We start from the raw sequence: 22,205 nt of genomic DNA on the forward strand, positions 1-22,205 counted from the left end.
CCCACCCTAGAGCATCCTGGCCTTAAGCACCTCCAGGAACAGGGCCTCAACCACCTCCCTGGGCAACCCATTCCTGGCTCTCACCACTCTCATGCTGAAGAACTTTCTTCTCAAATGAAGGTCCCTAACTGAGACACTGCTGTGGGCCCTGGGTGTGAGAGCTGGATTGGTTCCTTCAGTTCCTCTCAGCTGGTTTGGCTCCTCCAGTCAAACTCCCAAATCAACAGCCCCAGGAGAACTCTCTCCTGCCCCAGCACACACCTGGGTGTCCTATAGCAAAGGCTGGGCTGGAGATGGAGTGCCAAGGAGAGCACAGTGTCTTCGCATGCAGCAGAGCTTCTCCCTGACCTCTTCTATCCTCCTCCTCCTCTGCTTTGCTTTCTCTCTTCCAAAGAGTTCCTCGGCAGGGACCGTCCTCGGCAGGTGGCCCTCAACAAGTCAGCCACAGCCTACCAGCTGCGCAGCCTGGCCCCCGACACCGACTATGTGATTTCCCTCTCCGTGCTCTTCGGCTGGGCGCAGGGACCGGGGGTCACCGCCTCGGCCCGGACGCGTGAGTGGGGCGGCAGGGGCAGGGGCGCGGGGGTGGCAGGGGAGCTGGGGCGGCAGGGCGCTCTGGGGGCAGGGGGCGCTGGGGCGGGAGGGGCGCTCCGGGGGCAGGGCTCTCGGCTGGGGCGGCAGGGGCGCTCCGGGGGCAGGGCGCTCGGCTGGGGGGGCAGGGCGCTCCGGGGGCAGGGCGCTCGGCTGGGGCGGCAGGGGCGCCTCGGGGGCAGGGCGCTCGGCTGGGGCGGCAGGGGCGCCTCGGGGGCAGGGCGCTCGGCTGGGGCGGCAGGGCGCTCCGGGGGCAGGGCGCTCGGCTGGGGGGGCAGGGCGCTCCGGGGGCAGGGCGCTCGGCTGGGGGGGCAGGGCGCTCCGGGGGCAGGGCGCTCGGCTGGGGCGGCAGGGCGCTCCGGGGGCAGGGCGCTCGGCTGGGGGGGGCAGGGCGCTCCGGGGGCAGGGCGCTCGGCTGGGGGGGGCAGGGCGCTCCGGGGGCAGGGCGCTCGGCTGGGGCGGCAGGGGCGCCTCGGGGGCAGGGCGCTCGGCTGGGGGGGGCAGGGCGCTCGGCTGGGGGGGCAGGGGGCGCTGGGGCGGCAGGGCGCTCCGGGGGCAGGTGGCGCTGGGGCGGCAGGGCGCTCCGGGGGCAGGGGGCGCTGGGGCGGTAGGGGCGCTCCGGGGGCAGGTGGCGCTGGGGCGGCAGGGGCGCTCCGGGGGCAGGTGGCGCTGGGGCGGCAGGGCGCTCCGGGGGCAGGGGGGCGCTGGGGCGGCAGGGCGCTCCGGGGGCAGGGGCGCTGGGGCGGGAGGGCGCTCCGGGGGCAGGGGGCGCTGGGGCGGGAGGGGCCCTCCGGGGGCAGGTGGCGCTGGGGCGGCAGGGCGCTCTGGGGGCAGGGGCGCTGGGGCGGCAGGGCTCTCGGCTGGGGCGGCAGGGGCGCTCCGGGGGCAGGGCTCTCGGCTGGGGCGGCAGGGGCGCTCCGGGGGCAGGGCTCCGGGGACAGGGCGCTGGGGGGGCAGGGGCGCTCCGGGGACGGGGCGCTCCGGCACGGCTGTGCTGGTTGGAAGCAGGGTAGAATGTTCTGGTGAGAAGAACCAGATCACAGGCTGTGAAAGGAAAGCAGTGGCGATGTCTACTGCCCTCAGAGGCTTGCTGAAGGAGAAGGGAAAACACTAGATAACGCTCAGGCCATTTTTGTCTCGCTCTGCCTTGGGCTGCTGGCTGAGCTGCATCTCCCTAACCTCACCTGCCACTCACCTTTGCTTCCTAACCTCTTGGCTGAACCTCTGTTCTTCCTTGGGACTGGGGTAAGGTGCAGGGGTGGTTGGGAGCCCCTCCTGGGGACTCAGGTTTCTGGGAGTCGCCTGCAGCAGAGGAGGCTCAGGGCAGAGCTCATTGCTGCCTGCAGCTGCCTGCAGGGAGGCTGTAGCCAGGTGGGGTTGGGCTCTGCTGCCAGGCAAGCAGCAACAGAAGAAGGGGACACAGTCTGAAGCTGTGGCAGGGCAGGTCTAGGCTGGATGTTAGGAGGAAGTTGTTGTCAGAGAGAGTGATTGGCATTGGAATGGGCTGCCCAGGGAGGTGGTGGAGTCTCTGTGGCTGGAGGTGTTGAAGCCAAGCCTGGCTGGGGCACTTGGTGCCATGGTCTGGTTGATTGTTTAGGGCTGGGTGCTAGGTTGGACTGGCTGAGCTTGGAGCTCTCTTCCAGCCTGGCTGATTCTGTGATTCAGAGGCAGGATCCTCACTTTTGGTCCGGACCTTAAGCAGCGTAAGCTGGCATCTCTGGGTGAGGATAATGAGGCAACTGAGGAACAGAGATGCCAGTTCTAAGCCTTTTACATTATGTTTGCCTCATTATACGGACCAAAAGGAGCCCCGTGGGGTGGTAGTCTAATGCTGTCATCTTCTTCTTGCAGTTCCCCTTGGCTACGTCCCCAATTTCAAGGTGGTGTCCTTCACCAGCACAAGCTTGTCTCTGACATGGAGTCCCATGGCAGCTGCCACCAGATTCAAAGTCACCTGGAGCCCAGTGAGAGCAGGCAAAGGTGAGTGGAGAAGGGGTGCACAGGCTCGTTTCTGGCATGGACCTGTCTCTCTGTCTGGGGCTATGGGAGGCACTTTTCCATAGTCTTTATCTACTAACAAGAATCACAGAATCCACCAGGTTGGAAAAGACCTCTGAGCTCAGCCAGTCCAACCTAACACCCAGCTCTATCCAATCACAGGATCAACCAGGTTGGAAGAGACCTCTGAGCTCATCCAGCCCAACCTAGCACCCAACCCTAGCCAGTCAACCACACCATGGCACTAAGTGCCCCATCCAGGCTTGGCTGCAACACCTCCAGCCACAGCAACTCCACCACCTCCCTGGGCAGCCCATTCCAATGCCAATCACTCTCTCTGACAACAACTTCCTCCTAACATCCAGACTAGACCTGCCCTGGCACAGCTTCAGGCTGTGTCCCCTTCTTCTGTTGCTGCTTGCCTGGCAGCAGAGCCCAACCCCACCTGGCTACAGCCTCCCTTCTACCTTCTCTCCATCCCTCTGCCTTATCCCAGACTTTGCCTTGCTTTAGGGGTGAGTTTGGAGACTCAGCCAGAGGAGGTTAGGAAGCAGAAGGTTTAGTTACACAGACAGCAGGTTAGAGAGAAGGGAGGCAGCCAAATCCAGAGAGCAACTCTGTTATCTATGTTTCTCTTCTTGTTCTTATCCATCTCAGCAAGCCTATGAGTGCAGTAGCCATCAGCATTGTTTCCTTTTCACAGCCTGTAACCCAATTCCTCTCACTAAAATATCCCAGCTGGGCTCCAACTAGCACAAGGCAGTGGCATCATTGTTCTGGCCAATGAATTCAAAGCTTCATGCCTTATTTAGACCACACAGGCACGTTGAGTGGGCAGCACAAGACACCAGACATGTGGTGTGAAGCCCCTAGCCCTCAAGGCTTTGCTGGGGCCAAGCAGTTATTGTTTGCTCATCTACTCAGCTTCCTGGACCTGCAACAGGAGGAGGAGAGTGAGGGTTAAATAGGCCTGGCAGGAGTTATGCTCTACCAGGGCACTTAGTTTGCACCCTCAGTGGCTCCTTCTCTTCCACCCTGGTTGATTCTATGGTTCTCTCCTTGCATGCAAACAGTAGCACAGTGAGGAATGACTGCTTCCTTCAAAGAAGAGGCCACCAGCTTCACTGGTGACCTCTAGGCTGTGGTGACCTTGACCTGGGTCCCTGGTAGGTAGCAGACCTCCCTTTGGAGTGGGTCAGGTCTGCATTTTGGGCCTTCTGCATATTTGGCCTTCTGAAGGGAGGCTGTAGCCAGGTGGGGTTGGGCTCTGCTGCTAGGCAAGCAGCAACAGAACAAGGGGACACAGTCTCAAGCTGTGCCAGGGCAGGTCTAGGCTGGATGTTAGGAGGAAGTTGTTGTCAGAGAGAGTGACTGGCATTGGAATGGGCTGCCCAGGGAGGTGGTGGAGTCTCTGTGGCTGGAGGTGTTGAAGCCAAGCCTGGCTGAGGCACTTAGTGCCATGGTCTGGTTGATTGGGCAGGGCTGGGTGCTAGGTTGGGCTGGGTGAGCTTGGAGGTCTCATTCCAACCTGTTTGATTCTATGATTCTTGCTATTCTTGTTCTTCTCACTTACTCCCTGGGATAGGACAAGGAGCAGTGGGTGTAAGCTGCAGCACAGGAGGTTCCAGCTCAGCACAAGGGGGAACTTCTTGACTGGAAGGGTCCCAGAGCACTGGCACAGGCTGCCCAGAGAGGTTGTGTTGGGGTCTCCTTCTCTGGAGCCTTTCAAGGCCTGTCTGGATGTGTTCCTCTGTGCTCTGTATTAGATAGGATTGTCCTGCTGTGGCAAGGGAGTTGGACTGGATGATCTCCTGGGGTCCCTTCCAACCCCTAACATCCTGTGAGCCTATGGTGACCTCCAAGCTCTGAAGTATCCCTTTTGTTTTCACAGGCAAGCAGCTTGCCAAGACTCAGTACCTGGGCAGCAGAGTGTTGGCTTACCAGATCGAGCCCTTGCTGCCCAACACCCTGTACCAAGTCAGCATTCAGGCTGTCTTCAGCAAGACCGAGGGGCCCGAGGTGACTCTGACTCACCACACAGGTATGTCCTGGTGGAACAAGCCCCTCCTTGTGCTGGGATGCAGAGGCTGGATTCATGGTTCTGGGCATTGCACACTGGTGGTGGAGTGATATTAGCAATGCTTGTAGCTGGTAGTAGTAATCCATGCCCCTTCCTGTGGGGAGCAGCAGCTGAGTTCCTGTGACAGGTTAAGCAGGCTTGGCACAGATGGGCAACCCCGGACACATGAACACTCTCCTCAGGCTTGTTTATCCACAGCCATCTAACCTGGGGGTAAAAGCTGGATGTAAGTCAGCAACACAGAGTCACAATGAGGTCTGCTCTGAGCCTCCTCTGCTGCAGGCTGCACACAGGGCTCTGCTCCAGGCCCCTCCCCAGCCTTGCTGCCCTTCTCTGGGCACCTTCCAGCACCTCAACATCTCTCTGCAATGGAGGAGCCCAGAACTAGACACAGCACTCCAGGGGTGGCCTGAGCAGTGCTGAGCACAGGGGCACAAGAACCTCCCTTGTCCTGCTGCCCACACTGCTCCTGAGCCAGCCCAGGATGCCATTGGCTCTGCTGCCCACCTGGGCACTGCTGCCTCAGCTTCAGCTCCTCTCCCCCAGCACCCCCAGGGCCCTCTCTGCCTGGCTGCTCTCAGCCACTCTGGCCCCAGACTGCAGTGCTGCTTGGGGTTGTTGTGGCCAAAGTGCAGAACCTGCCCTTGGCCTTGTTCAGTCTCATCCCCTTGGCCTCTGCCCACCCATGCAGCCTGGCCAGGTCCCTCTGCGAGGTGAGATGTGAGTGAGATCCCTCACTTCACTACATGGTGCTCCTCTCCCTGGATTGATTAGGCAATGCAGCCTGGCATCCCAAACACCTGACCTCTAATGTTTCCAGGTGGGACATCTGCCAGCTCCATGGGCAATCCAGGCTCATTTCTCACCACCTTCACTGTCCTGCTATTGCTGCTGATTTCTTGGCTTTCCTGATCTTCTGCTGCTTCTACCTGCTAATGCTGCTGATTTCGTGGCTTCCCTACTCTTCTGCTGCCTTGCTAGACAGTGGCATCATGACTAACAGAGGCTTAAACCCCACCTCTGCTGTTTGCCTCTGGCAGCAGGACCTCACAGAGAGTTACCAGCAACTCCAGTGACTTCTGCAGAACTGGGCATGATGAGATCCCCATCCATATCTCCTAGCAGTGTGCAAACCACTCTTCTTCCACCAGCCACCACCACAGCACTACCACCAAGCCCAGAGACCTCACTATTGACCACTGCAGCATCTACGTTGCCATCGACAACCCTTCCTGGGCCAAGTGAGTGTATGTCCATGTGTGATGTGATGACAATGTCACAGTAGGTCAAAACCACTTCTCTGGCCTCAGGAGCCACAGTTAGTGCCTGTTGACTAAGCAGTGAAAAAGGACAATATCTCTCAGCACTGCCCTGTAAGGCAAAGGTGCTGCCTGCTCACTCCTCGACCCTTGGCATCACAAGAGGTCTTGGGTTGGTTTTGCTGCTCTGAACAGGAAGAAACTTACTTCTGCTTTAGGGCCTCCAGGTTATGGAGCTCCTCTTTTCTCTCTGCAGTCTGTGGCAAGCTCAAAGCAGATGTTGGCTTCCTGGTGGATGAGTCCTCAAGTATTGGCCAGAGCAATTTCAACAAAGTGAAGGATTTCCTCTTCTGGGTTGTTTCCTACTTTCCAAAGATTGGGCCTGAAGGGACACAGGCAAGATGCTGTTCTTCTGTTTCCTGAAGCTGGTTTCCTTCCAAGTCTTCACCTGGTGCTCATCCTTGTGAGCACTCTGATTGCTCACATGTTATGGGTCAGAAAGGCTTAGTGCTCTGCCCAAAGATGTGTAGTGCACAGGGATGTGAGGGTTTGCACTCACAGAATTAACCAGGTTGGGAAAGACCTCTGGGGTCATCCAGTCCAACCTACACCTCACCCTTCTACTTCATACAATAGAATCATAGAATCAGTCAGGGTTGGAAGGGAGCACAAGGAGCAGCCAGTTCCAACCCCCCTGCCATGCCCAGGGACACCCTACCCTAGAGCAGGCTGCACACAGCCTCAGCCAGCCTGGCCTCAAACACCTCCAGCCATGGGGCCTCAACCACCTCCCTGGGCAACCCATTCCAGCCTCTCACCACTCTCCTGCTCAACAACTTCCTCCTCACCTCCACTCTGAACTCTCTCCACCTCCAGCTTTGCTCCATTCCCCCCAAGTCCTGGCACTCCCTCACAGCCTAAAAAGTCCCTCCCCAGCTTTTTTGGAGGCTCCCTTCAGATACTGGAAGGCCACAAGAACTTTCTCCTCATGTCTAATCTGATAAACTAATCAACCAGACCATGGCACTAAGTGCCTCATCCAGGCTTGGCTGCAAAACCTCCAGGCACAGCAACTCCACCACCTCCCTGGGCAGCCCATTCCAATGCCAATCACTCTCTCTGACAACAATTTCCTCCTAACATCCAGCCTAGACCTGCCCTGGCCAGCTTGAGGCTGCATCCCCTTCTTCTGTTGCTGCTTGCCTGGCAGCAGAGCCCAACCCCACCTGGCTACAGCCTCCCTTCAGGGTGTTCTAGACAGCAATGAGCTCTGCCCTGAGCCTCCTCTGCTGCAGGCTGCACCCCCCCAGCTCCCTCAGCCTCTCCTCACAGGGCTTGTATTAAAGGTCTGTGCCAAGCAAACCACTTCTGTCAGTCTGTGACCCAGTCTGCAAGAAGCACAACCTCTTCCTACTCCTCTTGCACCACAACCAGCTGCATTATCTCACTGAAGTCAGCTTACTGAGTGATGGCCAATTTGCTGTGTGTCCTCCACCTTTGTCACAAGCCCCTTTCCTTTGGCAGGTTGCTGTTGCTCAGTACAGTGAGGATCCCAGGGCAGCTTTCTACTTCAACCAGTACCGTGACCGCAGCAGTGCCCTGAGAGCCATCAAGGGGCTGAGCTACGCTGGAGGCAACACGAAAACAGGTGAGCTGCACACACAGAGTGACCTCTTGAGTGCTTTGAACCCCTGTACTGGCACAGCTAGAGAGTCTGAGAGTGTTTCCTGGTGGAAGGGACCTTTCAAGGTCATCTAGTCCAAACTTGCTGCAGTCAGCAGGGATATCATAGAATCAAGCAGGCTGGAAGAGAGCTCCAAGCTCATCCAGCCCAACCTAGCACCCAGCCCTGGCCAATCAACCAGACCATGGCACTGAGTGCCTCAGCCAGGCTTGGCTTCAACACCTCCAACCACAGAGACTCCACCACCTCCCTGGGCAGCCCATTCCAATGCCAATCACTCTCTCTGCCAACAGCTTCCTCCTAACATCCAGCCCAGACCTCCCCTGGCACAGCTTCAGGCTGTGTCCCCTTCTTCCTTTGCTGCTTGCCTGGCAGCAGAGCCCAACCCCACCTGGCTACAGCCTCCCTGCAGGCAGCTGCAGACAGCAATGAGCTCTGCCCTGAGCCTCCTCTGCTGCAGGCTGCACCCCCCCAGCTCCCTCAGCCTCTCCTCACAGGGCTCTGCTCCAGGCCCCTCCCCAGCCTTGCTGCCCTTCTCTGGACACCTTCCAGTATCTTTAACTAGATTGGGTATGTCAGAGACCCAAACAGCCTGACCTGGAATAGCTCCAGAGATCTACCACCTTTCTGGGCAACCTGGGGCAGGATCTCACCATCCTCAGCCTCAAATATTTCTTCCTTCTATCAGTCTATTTTTTTTCCTTTCAACCCACCCACCCCTTGTCCTGTCACAATAGGCCTTGCTATAAGATCTGTCTCTTCTTTTCTTCTTGCCCCCTGTAAGAACTGAAAGGCCACAGGAAGGTCTCCCCAGAGCCTTGTTGTCTTCAGACTGAACAGCTCCAACTCTCTCAGCTTTTCAGTCTTTATGGTCCAAAGCTCTTCTAAATCTGAGAGCAGAGGATTGAATTTAGCTTTGTTCTCAAGGATTCTCTTTCCAGCTTGCCCCAGTGGCTGTTGTCCATGCTCTAGTTCTCACTGTTGGGTTGCTTGTCATTATTTCAGAGAAGCATAGAATCAGTCAGGGTTGGAAGGGAGCACAAGGAGCAGCCAGTTCCAACCCCCTGCCATGCCCAGGGACACCCTACCCTAGAGCAGGCTGCACACAGCCTCAGCCAGCCTGGCCTCAAACACCTCCAGCCATGGGGCCTCAACCACCTCCCTGGGCAACCCATTCCAGCCTCTCACCACTCTCCTGCTCAACAACTTCCTCCTCACCTCCACTCTCACTCTCCCCACCTCCACCTTTGCTCCATTCCCCACACTCCTGCCACTCCCTCACAGCCTCAAAAGTCCCTCCCCAGCTTTTCTGGAGGCCCCTTCAGATGCTGGAAGGCCACAAGAAGGTCACCTGGGAGCCTCCTCTGCTCCAGCCTGCCCAGCCCCAACTCTTTCAGGCTGTGCTCACAGCAGAGCTGCTGCAGCCTCTGAGCATCCTCCTGGCCCTGCTCTGGACACTCTCCAGCATCTCCACAGCCCTCTTGTCCCAGGGGCTCCAGAGCTGGCTGCAGGACTCCAGCTGGGGTCTCAGCAGAGCAGAGCAGAGGGGCAGAATCCCCTCCCTGGCCCTGCTGGACACACTGCTGCTGCTGCAGCCCAGGCTCTGCTTGGCTTTCTGGGCTGCAAGTGCACACTGCTGGCTGTGCCTCTCCTCAGGGCTGCTCTCCAGCCTGGCACTGCCCAGCCTGGATTTGTGTTGGCATTGCCTCGACCCAGCTGCAGGACCTTGCCCTTGGTCTTGTTGCACCTCCTGAGCTTGCCTTGTGCCCAGCTCTGCAGCCTGCCCTGGTGCCTCTGGCTGGATCCCTGCCCTGCAGCCTGTCAGCTGCAGCACACAGCTTGGTGTGGGCAGCAACCTTGCTGAGGCTGCACTCAGTGCCTGTGTCCCTGGCACCCACAAAAACATTGCTGTTGTATTTTACGACTTGGTGGGCACTTGAGGGACATTTTTACACCTGGCTTGGGGACAAAGCCCATAACCATTAGGTGAGGACAGTTGATGCTGAAGCATCCTTATTGCCCACTGTATGCACATTTTCAGCAGCAAATTACAGCAGCTCACTGCCAATGTTGCCCTAACAACAAAACAATGTCTCCTCTTCAGGTTTCATGGTGTGTCACCACAGGATGTCCCTTTCCCACCTCACCTCCACTGCACAAAAGCTCCTCCTCAGCTTAACCTCTCAAAAATGAACCCACTTTTTGTCTCCTGTAGTTAAAAAGTTTAGAGGCAGAGAGCACTTTGCACTTGCTCCTTCCCAGCAGGGCAGGAATCCCTGCTTGCCTGAAGGTGCATGAGCAGGAGTTTTGCATTCAAGAAGTCCAAGTAGTTAGTTTCAACTTCAACACTTTTCAATGGCCTTATCAGTGTCTTCTCAGCAGTCAACATAGAATGGTCTAGGTTGGAAGGGACCTCAAAGCTCAACCAGTTCAACCCCCTGAGCCCAGAGAGTGGTGCTGAATGGTGCCACATCCAGTTGGCAGCTGGCACCAGTGGTGTGCCCCAGGGATCAGTGCTGGGCAAAGTCCTGGTCATCATCTTTAGTGATGATCTGGAGCAGGGGATTGAGTCCAGCAGCAGTAACTTTGCAGGTGACACCAAGCTAGGAGCAGCTGTGGAGCTGTTGGAGAGCCCTGGAGAGGGACCTGGCCAGGCTGGATGGGTGGGCAGAGGCCAATGGGATGAGACTGAACAAGGCCAAGTGCAGGGTTCTGAACTTTGGCCACAACAACCCCAAGCAGCACTACAGGCTGGGGCCAGAGTGGCTGAGAGCAGCCAGGCAGAGAGGGCCCTGGGAGTACTGATAGAGAGTAGGCTGAAGCTGAGGCAGCAGTGCCCAGGTGGGCAGCAGAGCCAATGACATCCTGGGCTGGCTCAGGAGCAGTGTGGGCAGCAGGACAAGGGAGGTTCTTGTGCCCCTGTGCTCAGCACTGCTCAGGCCACCCCTGGAGTGCTGTGTCCAGTTCTGGGCTCCTCCATTGTAGAGAGATGTTGAGGTGCTGGAAGGTGCCCAGAGAAGGGCAAGGAAGCTGGGGAGGGGCCTGGAGCAGAGCCCTGTGAGGAGAGGCTGAGGGAGCTGGGGGTCAACCAGACCATGGCACTAAGTGCCTCAGCCAGGCTTTGCTTCAGCATCTCCAGGGATGGCAACTGCACCACCCCCTGGGCAGCCCATTCCAATGCCAATCACTCTCTCTGCCAACAACTTCCTTCTGTCATCTGGGCAGACTTACACCATGTTTCTTCATGTTTGCTCAGGTCATGGCATAACCTACATGCTGCAGGAGTTATTCCAGTCCTCCAGAGGGATGAGACCAGATTTCCCTCACCTGCTGGTGCTTCTGACCGACAGGCAGCCCCAGGATGCTGTGTTGCCACCAGCCAGAGCAGCCTATGCTTTAGGTGAGAGTTGCCCTGTTGTGGTTTCCAGAGGCCTTGGTGTCCTCTGTGAAGATCCAGAGGATTGAGAGTGATCCATGATGTGATGTCTGCCCTTTGTGACCTCCTTCACTCCTGTATCCTTCCTTCTTTCTGCCCCTAGCTTGAGTGTCTTGGCTTTTTATCACTCATGCACTCTGCTTCAGGTGAGCTCTCAAGCAGCTCCTGGTCCCAGCAGACGAGCAGGCAGATTGTGTTGGGGGAGGGGGAAGGGTTGGAGCTTCTGATTTCAAGCATCTTTGCTCCTGTTGAGTGAGTGATGTGTTCCAGGGATCCGTGTCATTGTCGTGGGTGTCTCAGGAGCTGACCCTGCTGAACTCAACAGCATCTTGCTGCAGCAGAGCCTCCAGAATGCTTTCTACGTCAGCACATTCGATGACTTCCCTCAGATCCTCCAGGAGCTGATTGAAGCTATTTGCTCTGACCTTCAGCCTTCAGACAGACAGATGCCAGCTAAGGGGGTGAGCTCCTTCACACACCTTGGAATGCAAGCCAGCCTGCTTGGCATGGGTCCTGCACAGAGCTACTCCTTTGCCTTGAGCTCAGTCAGAACATCTTTGGAATCATGGAATGGTTTAGGTTGGAAGGGACCTCGAAGCTCAGCCAGTTCCAACCCCTGCCATAGGCAGGGACACCTCCCACTAGAACAGGTTGCTCAAAGCCTCATCCAACCTGGACTTGAACACCTTCAGGGAGGTTGTGGAGCACAGAATCACCCAATGTGATCTTTGATCACATTGGGTGATTCTGTGCTCCACAACCTCCCTGGGAAACCTGTGCCAGTGTCTCACCACCCTCAACCTGTGCCAGTGTCTCCCCACCCTCAGCCTGTGCCAGTCTCTCATCACCCTCACTGCAAAGAGCTCTTTCCTAAAACCCAGTTTGAATCTCTCCTCTGCCAGTTCAAACCCATTCCTCCTCCTCGTGTCATTACAAGACCTTGTCACTAGTCCCTCCCCAGCCTGCCTGGAGCCCCCTTCAGATACTGCAAGGCCACTCTAAGGTCTCCTCAAAGCCTTCTCCAGGCTGCACAGCCCCAGCTCTTGTAGCCTGTCCTCAGAGCAGAGCTGCTGCAGCCCTCTCAGCATCTTGGTGGCCTCCTCTGGACTGGCTCCAACAGTTCCATGTCCTTCTTGTGCTGGGGGCTCCAGAACTGCCCCCAGGACTGCAGGTGGGGTGTGAGGAGAGCAGAGCCAAGGGGCAGAATCCCCTCCCTTGCCCTGCTGCCCACGCTGCTCTTGCTGCAGCCCAGCACAGGTTCTCTTCCAACCTGGTTGATTCTATGCAGAGGTCTCCTGGATGGCCAACTTTGGTTCTCCCTTCTGTTGCATAAGCCAAGGAGTGTGCATCTCTGTGTTTCAGGGTTGCTCTGGTTTGGGCTTCTTTCCCATCCTTTGGTGGATAGTAATTTCCTGATGCATTTGTTCTATTTCCCTTTTCCTTTCAAGACCTTCATGGGCTCAACACTTCACAAGGGCTATGACCCACAGAGCTTCCCTACAAAGGGAGAGAAAGGAGAGCAGGTGAGTCCATCAGATGAACCATCCACTGGGTTAATCAATATGCAACTAAATGATTAGTACCAAGGAAGGCATTGAGGGAAGAAGACTTTCAGATCTTTCTGGGTTGGAGCTTTGGTTTATCCTGCTCTATGCTGGCTTGGAAAACAGGCAGGAGGAAACAGGAGTGTGCTGGGGATTCTCTCAAGCAGGACAGAAAGGGAGTGTTACATGGAGCATTATTGGTGGGCCATGGCCAGGGAGATGCTGTCTACAACTAGCTGAAGGGAGGCTGTAGCCAGGTGGGGTTGGGCTCTGCTGCCAGGCAAGCAGCAACAGAACAAGGGGACACAGTCTGAAGCTGTGGCAGGGGAGGTCTAGGCTGGATGTTAGGAGGAAGTTGTTGTCAGAGAGAGTGATTGCATTGGAATGGGCTGCCCAGGGAGGTGGTGGAGCTGCTGTGGCTGGAGGTGTTGAAGCCAAGCCTGGCTGAGGCACTTAGTGCCATGGTATGGTTGATTGGCTAGGGCTGGGTGCAGGGTTGGACTGGATGAGCTTGGAGGTCTCTTCCCTCCTGGTTGATTCTATGAGGTTCAACAAGGCCAAGTGCTGAGTCCTGCACTTGGGTCACAACAACCCCAGGAACATTCCAGGCTTAGGGAAGAGTGGTTGGAAACTGCCCAGCAGAAAAGCAGCTGAGGATGCTGTTTGACAGGCAGCTGAAGATGATCCAGTGTGTGCCCAGGTGCCCAGGAGGCCACCAACATCTTGTCTTGGATCAGCAAGTGTGTTGTCAGCAGGACCAAGGAGATTATCCTGAAGTACTTAGAATTACAGAATCAGGCAGGGTTGGAAGGGAGCACAAGGAGCAGCCAGTGCCAACCCCCCTGCCATGCCCAGGGACACCCTACCCTAGAGCAGGCTGCACACAGCCTCAGCCAGCCTGGCCTCAAACACCTCCAGCCATGGAGCCTCAACCACCTCCCTGGGCAACCCATTCCAGCCTCTCACCACTCTCCTGCTCAACAACTTCCTCCTCACCTCCAGCCTCACTCTCCCCACCTCCAGCTTTGCTCCATTCCCCCCAGTCCTGACACTCCCTCACAGCCTCAAAAGTCCCTCCCCAGCTTTTTTGTAGCCCCCTTCAGATGCTGCAAGGCCACAAGAAGGTCACCTGGGAGCCTCCTCTGCTGCAGCCTGCACAGCCCCAACTCTTTCAGTCTGTGCTCACAGCAGAGCTGCTGCAGCCTCTGAGCATCCTCCTGGCCCTGCTCTGGACACTCTTCAGCATCTCCACAGCCCTCTTGTCCCAGGGGCTCCAGAGCTGGATGCAGGACTCCAGCTGGGGTCTCAGCAGAGCAGAGGGGCAGAATCCCCTCCCTGGCCCTGCTGGCCACACTGCTGCTGCTGCAGCCCAGGCTCTGCTTGGCTTTCTGGGCTGCAAGTGCACACTGCTGGCTCCTGCTCAGCTTCTCCTCCAGCAGCACCCCCAAGTGCCTCTCCTCAGGGCTGCTCTCCAGCCTGGCACTGCCCAGCCTGGATTTGTGCTTGGCATTGCCTTGACCCAGCTCCTGGACCTTGCCCTTGGCCTTGTTGCACCTCCTGAGCTTGGCCTGTGCCCACCTCTGCAGCCTGCCCAGGTGCCTCTGGCTGGATCCCTGCCCTGCAGCCTGTCAGCTGCAGCACACAGCTTGGTGTGGGCAGCAAACCTGCTGAGCCTGCACTCAGTGCCTCTGTCCATGGCACCTACAAGGTAGTGGTGATTCCACAACGATGGCCTAGAGGGTGGTTTGCTGTTCAATGCTGCAGGACTGAGGTGACTTTTTCTACCAATTCCAGGGCTACCCAGGACCAGCTGGGCCAAAAGGAGACAGAGTGAGTCTGATTCCTGCCTTTCACTGGGGAAAAGCTGCTGTGTTGCCCTGATCTCTAATGTCTGAGCCCTTGCACAGTGACCTTTGGTAGACCTCTGAGCTGTCTGTGACTCTCCTTATGCTGCTGGTCTTGAACTTGGGAGTCACCATCCCTGGAGGTGTTGCAGCCAAGCCTGGCTGGGGCACTTAGTGCCATGGGCTGGTTGATTGGCCAGGGCTGGGTGTTAGGTTGGCCTGGCTGAGCTTGGAGCTCTCTTCCAACCTGCTTGATTCTCTGACTCTATGACCTGTCCTTCAGCTTTGCTAGGAGGGATCTGGTGTCTTTGTGAAGTGCTCCATCCCTTGGCACACTTTGGTTCTTGCCTGAGGGAGGTAGCACTTAGTTGGGGCACTCTTCCTTTCTGAGTTTCCACTATGAACAAAGCCTCCTAGCATGCATTTAGGAGATGAATTTAATGCTGCTGGCAGAGGCAGATCCCAGGAGCAGTTATCTTGTCCCCAACCCCACTTCCACCCCCAATGCACATTCCTTTCCCATTCTTGCATCCGTCTGAGCTATCTGTATGGGTACAGATCAGGGAATGTGCTCTGCTGCAAGCCAGCCTACTCTTATTATCCCATGAATTAATACTCTCCCATGCCAAACTCACACTGTGGCCATGAGGTTTCTTGTACCTCTGCAGAGAGTTGCTGCAAGCAGATGGTTTGGGTTGGCAGTGCACAAAGGAGCTGGTTGGTTTTAAAGCTGGCCATGAAATTGGCCCTAAGGCATGAAAGTTGGTCATGAAACTGGCCCAGGGCATGAAAGTTGGTCATGAAATTGGCCCTAAGGCATGAAAGTTGGTCATGAAACTGCCCCCTGGCATGAAAGTTGGTCATGAAACTGCCCCCTGGCATGAAAGTTGGTCATGAAATTGGCTCTAAGGCATGAAACTCAGTCTGCCCCTGGACCTCCCAACACAGCTGAGTGAGTGTCCTCCTCTCTCTGTGTGCAGGGTGAACCAGGCTATGTCCTGGGAGGAGTGGAAGTGATTCCTGGCCAAACTGGTCAGCCTGGCACCCCTGTGAGTAACATACCCCAGCTGATATCCTGACTTCTCTAGGGCTGGCAGAGAAGCAAAGGGAGCTGGGAGAGAGCCCACATCTCTCTGTCCTGGTTTGTGTTGGTTCAGGGGCAGAAAGGGCAGCCAGGAGAACCTGGAGTAGGAGGACCACCAGGTTTACCAGGGCCACAGGGACCACCAGGAACCTCCATCAAGGTGAGCATGATTATTTGAAGCATGGTTCTGTGATGCTATACCACAGAGAGAGAGGACCTGGCACAGTCCATGGTCCTTGGGCACTCTGATCACTCAAGGGCCCTGGGAATGCAGATTGCTTCTCTTCATCATGGGATTCTGTGTGGCCAGGTGGGCAGGGGAGGTTCTTCTGGCCCTGTGCTCAGCACTGCTCAGGCCACCCCTGGAGTGCTGTGTCCAGTTCTGGGCCCCTCCGTTGCAGAGAGATGCTGAGGTGCTGGAAGGTGTCCAGAGCAGGGCAGCAAGGCTGGGGAGGGGCCTGGAGCAGAGCCCTGTGAGGAGAGGCTGAGGGAGCTGGGGGTGTGCAGCCTGCAGCAGAGGAGGCTCAGGGCAGAGCTCATTGCTGCCTGCAGCTGCCTGCAGGGAGGCTGTAGCCAGGTGGGGTTGGGCTCTGCTGCCAGGCAAGCAGCAACAGAAGAAGGGGACACAGCCTCAAGCTGTGCCAGGGGAGGTCTAGGCTGGCTGTTAGGAGGAAGTTGTTGGCAGAGAGAGTGATTGGCATTGGAATGGGCTGCCCAGGGAGGTGGTGGAGTTGCTGTGGCTGGAGGTATTGCAGCCAAGCCTGGCTGAGGCACTTAGTGCCATGGTCTGGGTGCTTGGGCAGGGCTGGGTGCTAGGTTGGGCTGGCTGAGCTTGGAGGCCTCTTCCAACCTGCTTGGCACTCTGATTCTATGGAGATCCATGAAGGGCTGCCTTGCCATGCATTCAGGCTCTCCTTTGCTCCACACAGGGCCCTCATGGAAGGAATGGCCTCAAGGGTCTCCTCCAACCTGGTTGATTCTATGATGCTGCCATCAAGACATAAAAAAAGGCCCTCTCTAAGCTGATCCCATCCTCAGGGCTTTGCAGTTCAACACAGTGGGAACTGATGATGGGGTTTGAAAAAGCCATGATGAGCTCTCTTTGACATGAGACCAGGTTCAGTGCCCACTGAGGCTTTTCCTGCTCCAGATCCCTAGGAAGGTTGCTTGGCAGCTGGGCTGAAATTCACAGGATTGCTTTGTTGTACACATATAAACCTGCACTGAGGAGTGTCAGCCAAATGTCTCTTGGCACTGGGAATGGGTCAAAAAGGCTCAGCAGACATCAAGTTCCCTGCTTTTACCCTGTCAGTGGAGGCTGACAGCAGATACTGCAGGTTGAGGTGTCTGGAGCATGCAAGACATAAGACACCTCTGTAAAATCTCTGTCTTCACTTGTGGGTGGCAGTTTTGGTCTCTGGGCTTGTCAGGATGCAGGGACTAATTGCTGGGACTAAGTCTAGGGAGAAGTCCCTCTCTGAGTTGCCATTCCATGCTAATTGTTCTTGTTCTTTTCTGTTTCAGGGTGAGCCAGGGGATTCAGGCATCAGGGTAAGCACTCCAGTTTGGGTTTCACTCTGCATGGATGAGAAGAGTTTCCTTCATTACTCCTAAACTGCCCCAAAGGCTCTGGTTTCCAACCTGTCTGATGACCACCAAGAGGAGAGGCTGAGGGAGTTGGGGGTGTGCAGCCTGCAGCAGAGGAGGCTCAGGGCAGAGCTCATTGCTGTCTGCAGCTGCCTGCAGGGAGGCTGTAGCCAGGTGGGGTTGGGCTCTGCTGCCAGGCAAGCAGCACCAGAAGAAGGGGACAGAGGCTGAAGCTGTGTCAGGGGAGGTCTAGGCTGGCTGTTAGGAGGAAGCTGTTGGCAGAGAGAGTGATTGGCATTGGAATGGGATGCCCAGGGAGGTGGTGGAGTTGCTGTGCCTGGAGGTATTGCAGCCAAGCCTGGCTGGGGCACTTAGTGCCATGGTCTGGTTGACTGGATAGGGCTGTGTGCTAGGTTGGACTGGCTGAGCTTGGAGGTCTCTTTCAACCTGCTTGACACTCTGATTCTATGAAGATCCATAAAGGGCTGCCATGCCATGCATTCAGGCTCTCTTTTGCTCCACACAGGGACCTCGTGGGAGGAATGGCCTCAAGGGTGACAAAGGAGGGATGGGAGAGCAGGTGAGTGGGTCATCAATGGCCATCTGCTGAGCAACAGATGTTGGCCATGAAAGGAAGGGGCCATTGGCCTCTGGATGCCCTCTGCCACATGGGCTGGGTGCAGAAGGACAATGTCCTACTGCCAGTTCTGATCAGCTACCACTCTGAGATGACTCAGCCTGCTGATGATGCCAGGCCCATCCATTTTTGCTCACTTCATCCTGTCCCTAAGGAATTGCCAGCAGTGAAATGTTAGCAACCCTGCAAGGATCCTGGATAGGAGTCACTGCTGTTGCCAGAAGCAAGGATGTGGCCTTGCTCATGGCATGAAGCAAAGCTGTGAGAAGTACATCGTGGTGCTCACAGGATGTTAGGGGTTGGAAGGGACCCAAGGAGGTCATCCAGTCCAACCCCCCTGCCACAGCAGGACCACACAATCCAGCACAGATCACAGAGGAACACATCCAGACAGGCCAGGAAAGGTTCCAGAGAAGGAGACTCCACAACCTCTCTGGGCAGCCTGTGCCAGTGCTCTGGGACCCTTCCAGTCAAGAAGTTCCCTCTTGTGTTGAGCTGGAACCTCCTGTGCTGCAGCTTACACCCATTGCTGCTTGTCCTGTCCCAGGCAGCAGTGAGCAGAGCCTGTCCCCACCTCCTGACCCCCATCCCTCAGATACTGATAAACATTGATTAAATCCCCTCTCAGTTTTCTCCTCTCCAGACTAAGCAGCCCCAGGGCCCTCAGCCTCTCCTGCAATGACAGTGATGATCAGTGGACTGAAGAACCTCTGCTACGAGGACAGACTGGGGGAGTTTGAGTTGTTCAGCCTGGAGAAAAGAAGGCTCCAGAGAGACCTTCCTGTCTAGGAAGAGGGCCTACAAAACAGAGAGGGAGGGACTCTTGATTAGAGGGTGTAGTGATAGAATCAATCAGGGCTGGAAGGGACCACAAGGATCAGCCAGTTCCAACCCCCTTGCCATGGGCAGGGACATCTTACTCTAGAGCAGGACAGAGCTCCAATGGTTTCACACTGACAGAGGGGAGATTTAGCTGAGCTAATAGGAAGAAACACTTCACTGTGAGGCTGGTGAGACACTCAAACAGGTTGTCCAGAGAAGCTGTGCATGCCCCATCCCTGAAAGTATTTAAGATCAGGTTGGATGGAGTGTCCCTGCTCATGGCAGTGGAGATGTGGAACTAGATGATCTTAAAGGTCTCTTCCTATCTAAGCCACTCTATGAGAAAGGAGGTTTGGAGGTACATAAACATCCCCACAGGTCCTCATTGCAAAGGTGTGTTCAGGTGGACACATCCAGGAGCACATTTCCCTGCTTGTGTTTCCACAGACTCAAACCCAAACTTTTTCTGTAGGGTGATTGGTAAGAAACTGTTTAGAAGATAAAGGATTTGATGATGTCTCTTCCTTTGCAGGGGAAACCTGGCTTGCCAGGCCCAGCAGGGCTAGATGGTATTCCTGGAGTGCCTGGAGCAAGAGGAGAAAAGGTCATTGCATGGATAAAATGCTTTCTGAGTCCATCAGCCTAAGGAGAACATGGGAATAGCTGAGGCAAAGCAAAAGCAGGGTAGAGACTGCAAGTGGAGTGATGCAGACATTGAGATAGAATCAAGCAGGTGGGAAGAGACCTCCAAGCTCATTCAGTCCAACCTAGCACCCAGCCCTGCCCAATCATAATCACAGAATCAAGCAGGTTGGAAGAGACCTCCAAGCTCAGCCAGCCCAACCTAGCACCCAGCCCTGCCCAATCAACCAGACCATGGCACTAAGTGCCTCAGCCAGGCTTGGCTTCAACACCTCCAGCCACAAAGACTCCACCACCTCCCTGGGCAGCCCATTCCAATGCCAATCACTCTCTCTGACAACAACTTCCTCCTAACATCCAGCCTAGACCTCTCCTGCCACAGCTTGAGACTGTGTCCCCTTGTTCTGTTGCTGCTTGCCTGGCAGCAGAGCCCAACCTCACCTGGCTACCCTGGAGATGTTGAAGCAAAGCCTGGCTGAGGCACTTAGTGCCATGGTCTGGTTGCTTGGCCAGGGCTGGGTGCTAGGTTGGGCTGGCTGAGCTTGGAGGTCTCTTCCAACCTGCTTGATTCCATGGTTCTATGTTGTAGCTCATCCAAAGAAAGGCAATGAGGGTGGTGAAAGGTCTAGAGAGCAAGTTGTCCCAGAGACTTGAGAGATGAGAGAACATCACCCTGGCCAACTGTTTTCCCCAGGCTATAAGCATTAAGAGACAATGCAGGCTCCACAGAGCAGCTGAAAGATACCCCCAGCATTGCTTCTGCACTCTCTTTGTAGGGAGAAACCACTACTGTGGAGTGGGAGTCATCTAAGAGCATGTCAAGACCTTGTGCTTCCTAATCTATGCCAGAAGCTGGCCTAAATCAGGACATTTGCTTTGTGGATGTCTGATGCACTGTGGCATGAAGAAGGGCAACAGAGGTGGTGAAGAGTCTAGAGCACAAGTTCTGTGAGGAGCAGCTGAGGGAAGTGGGTTTGCTTGGCCTGGAGATAAGGAAGCTGAGAGGAGACCTTTTTGCTCCCTACAGCTCCCTGAGAGGAGGTTAGAGCAAGGTGGGGGTTCATCAGTTCTCTGCACTTGGTCTCTTGGTGGATGGAAGTCAAATGCCCCAGAGACAGGCATGAGGGGTTCCATCTCTCCCCCAGGAGCTGTCATAGCTGTCTGGCAGGGGTGTCTGATAGTCAGTGAACAACTAGGCTGGAGACCATCCTCTGGGTGGGAGCTTCTCACTACAGCAGCAACCCAAACTCCTGAATCTCTCCTTTCAGAGCTCCTCACTACAGCAGCAACCCAAACTCCTGAATCTCTCCTTTCAGAGCTCCTCACTACAGCAGCAACCCAAACTCCTGAATCTCTCCTTTCAGAGCTCCTCACTACAGCAGCAGCCCAAACTCCTGAATCTCTCCTTTCAGTCCCATGGAAATTACCTTCTGTTGTCTTACAGGGACTCCCAGGACCTCCAGGGCAGAAGGGAGACCAAGTAAGTCACACAGCATGAGAAGACGTTTCACTTACTCACATGAAGATGTCCTGACTGTGCCCAGCTCACTCCATCTGTGGAGCTCTTGCAAGCACAGCTGAGTGGTGCTTATGAGAGGCTTAAGGAGAGACAAATCCAGCAGGGATGCACTTGAGCTTCACCTTCCCACGCACAGCTCCAGGCTGGGAGGGAATGGCTGAGAGCAGCCCTCAGGAACAGGCTCTGGGGGTCTGGGGATGATGAAAAGCTCCACAGGAGCCTGCAGTGTGAGTGCAGCCCAGACACAACCCTGTGCTGGGTGCAGCAAGAGCAGTGTGGGCACAGGGCAAGGGAGGGGATTCTGCCCCTTGGCTCTGCTCTCCTCAGACTCCACCTGCAGTCCTGGGGGCAGTTCTGGAGCCCCCAGCACAAGAGGGACATGGAAGTGTTGGAGCCAGTCCAGAGGAGGCCACCAAGATGCTGAGAGGGCTGCAGCAGCTCTGCTCTGAGCACAGGCTGAGAGAGCTGGGGCTGTGCAGCCTGGAGAAGAGAAGGCTTGGAGGAGACCTTGGAGTGGCCTTGCAGTGTCTGAAGGGGGCTACAGGAAGGCTGGGGAGGGACTATTGACAAGGTCTTGTAATGACAGGAGGAGTAGGAATGGGTTTAAAGTGGCAGAGGGGAGATTGAAACTGGATGTTAGGGAAGAGTTCTTTGCAGTGAGTGTGGTGAGACACTGGCACAGGTTGAGGGTGGTGAGACACTGGCACAGGTTTCCCAGGGAGGTTGTGGAGGACAGAATCACCCAATGTGATCTTTGATCACATTGGGTGATTCTGTCCTCCACAACCTCCCTGGAGGTGTTCAAGTCCAGGTTGGATGAGGCCTTGAGCAACCTGTTCTAGTGGGAGGTGTCCCTGCCTATGGCAGGGGGTTGGAATTTGGATGATCCTTGAGGTCCCTTCCAACCTAAACCATTCTGTGATCCACCACAAGCTGAGCATCTCCTCTCTGTTTTGCTGTTGGTCTGAGATGAGTTTTGTGTTGTTTTGAGGAGCAGGTGAGGGAGAGCAGCAATCAGAAGACATTCATGGTCCCAGATTGTTCATTTCATGCCTTTCTACCTTGCAGGGCAAGCCAGGATTTCCAGGTGCTCCAGCTGTGGGGGTAACTATGAGTAGATTGCATCTCTTCTTGAGCTGTAGTCATGCAGCATTCCCACCAGCAGTGCCAGCAGGCCAGAGACCAAGAGAGATGTGCTCCACTGTCTCACCAGCCTGATCTCCTTTTATGATCAGGTTCCCTGCCTGGTGAACGTGGGGCAGGCTGTGGAAGGAGTCTGCCTGGACTGCAGCAAAGCCTTTGGTGCCATCTGCCACAACAAGCTCCTGGCACAGCTGGCAGCTCCTGGCTTGGACAGATTGACTCTGTGCTGGGTCAAGAACTGGCTGGAGGGCTGGGCCCAGAGAGTGGTGTGAATGGTGCCACATCCAGTTGGCAGCTGGCACTGGTGGTGTGCCCCAGGGATCAGTGCTGAGCAC

General features: G+C 56.0%; 1 protein-coding gene across 1 annotated transcript in view; it reads left to right on the forward strand.

Moving 5' to 3' along the window:
* LOC135174979 (collagen alpha-1(VII) chain-like) overlaps nucleotides 1-22,205 on the forward strand; it is a 139,461-nt gene that overhangs the window by 44,184 nt on the left and 73,072 nt on the right. Inside the window, exons 14-29 of the mRNA XM_064142749.1 lie at nucleotides 395-553; nucleotides 2,443-2,571; nucleotides 4,481-4,630; nucleotides 5,710-5,910; nucleotides 6,185-6,324; nucleotides 7,453-7,576; nucleotides 10,869-11,012; nucleotides 11,319-11,509; nucleotides 12,497-12,571; nucleotides 14,387-14,422; nucleotides 15,417-15,485; nucleotides 15,594-15,680; nucleotides 17,045-17,071; nucleotides 17,634-17,687; nucleotides 19,099-19,170; nucleotides 20,653-20,688. Of these exons, the coding sequence (XP_063998819.1) occupies nucleotides 395-553; nucleotides 2,443-2,571; nucleotides 4,481-4,630; nucleotides 5,710-5,910; nucleotides 6,185-6,324; nucleotides 7,453-7,576; nucleotides 10,869-11,012; nucleotides 11,319-11,509; nucleotides 12,497-12,571; nucleotides 14,387-14,422; nucleotides 15,417-15,485; nucleotides 15,594-15,680; nucleotides 17,045-17,071; nucleotides 17,634-17,687; nucleotides 19,099-19,170; nucleotides 20,653-20,688 (1,694 nt within the window). The remainder of the gene's footprint in view (nucleotides 1-394; nucleotides 554-2,442; nucleotides 2,572-4,480; nucleotides 4,631-5,709; nucleotides 5,911-6,184; nucleotides 6,325-7,452; nucleotides 7,577-10,868; nucleotides 11,013-11,318; nucleotides 11,510-12,496; nucleotides 12,572-14,386; nucleotides 14,423-15,416; nucleotides 15,486-15,593; nucleotides 15,681-17,044; nucleotides 17,072-17,633; nucleotides 17,688-19,098; nucleotides 19,171-20,652; nucleotides 20,689-22,205) is intronic.

Source organism: Pogoniulus pusillus, chromosome 4 (genome assembly GCF_015220805.1).
Source record: "Pogoniulus pusillus isolate bPogPus1 chromosome 4, bPogPus1.pri, whole genome shotgun sequence".
Taxonomy (NCBI): Eukaryota; Metazoa; Chordata; class Aves; order Piciformes; family Lybiidae; genus Pogoniulus; species Pogoniulus pusillus.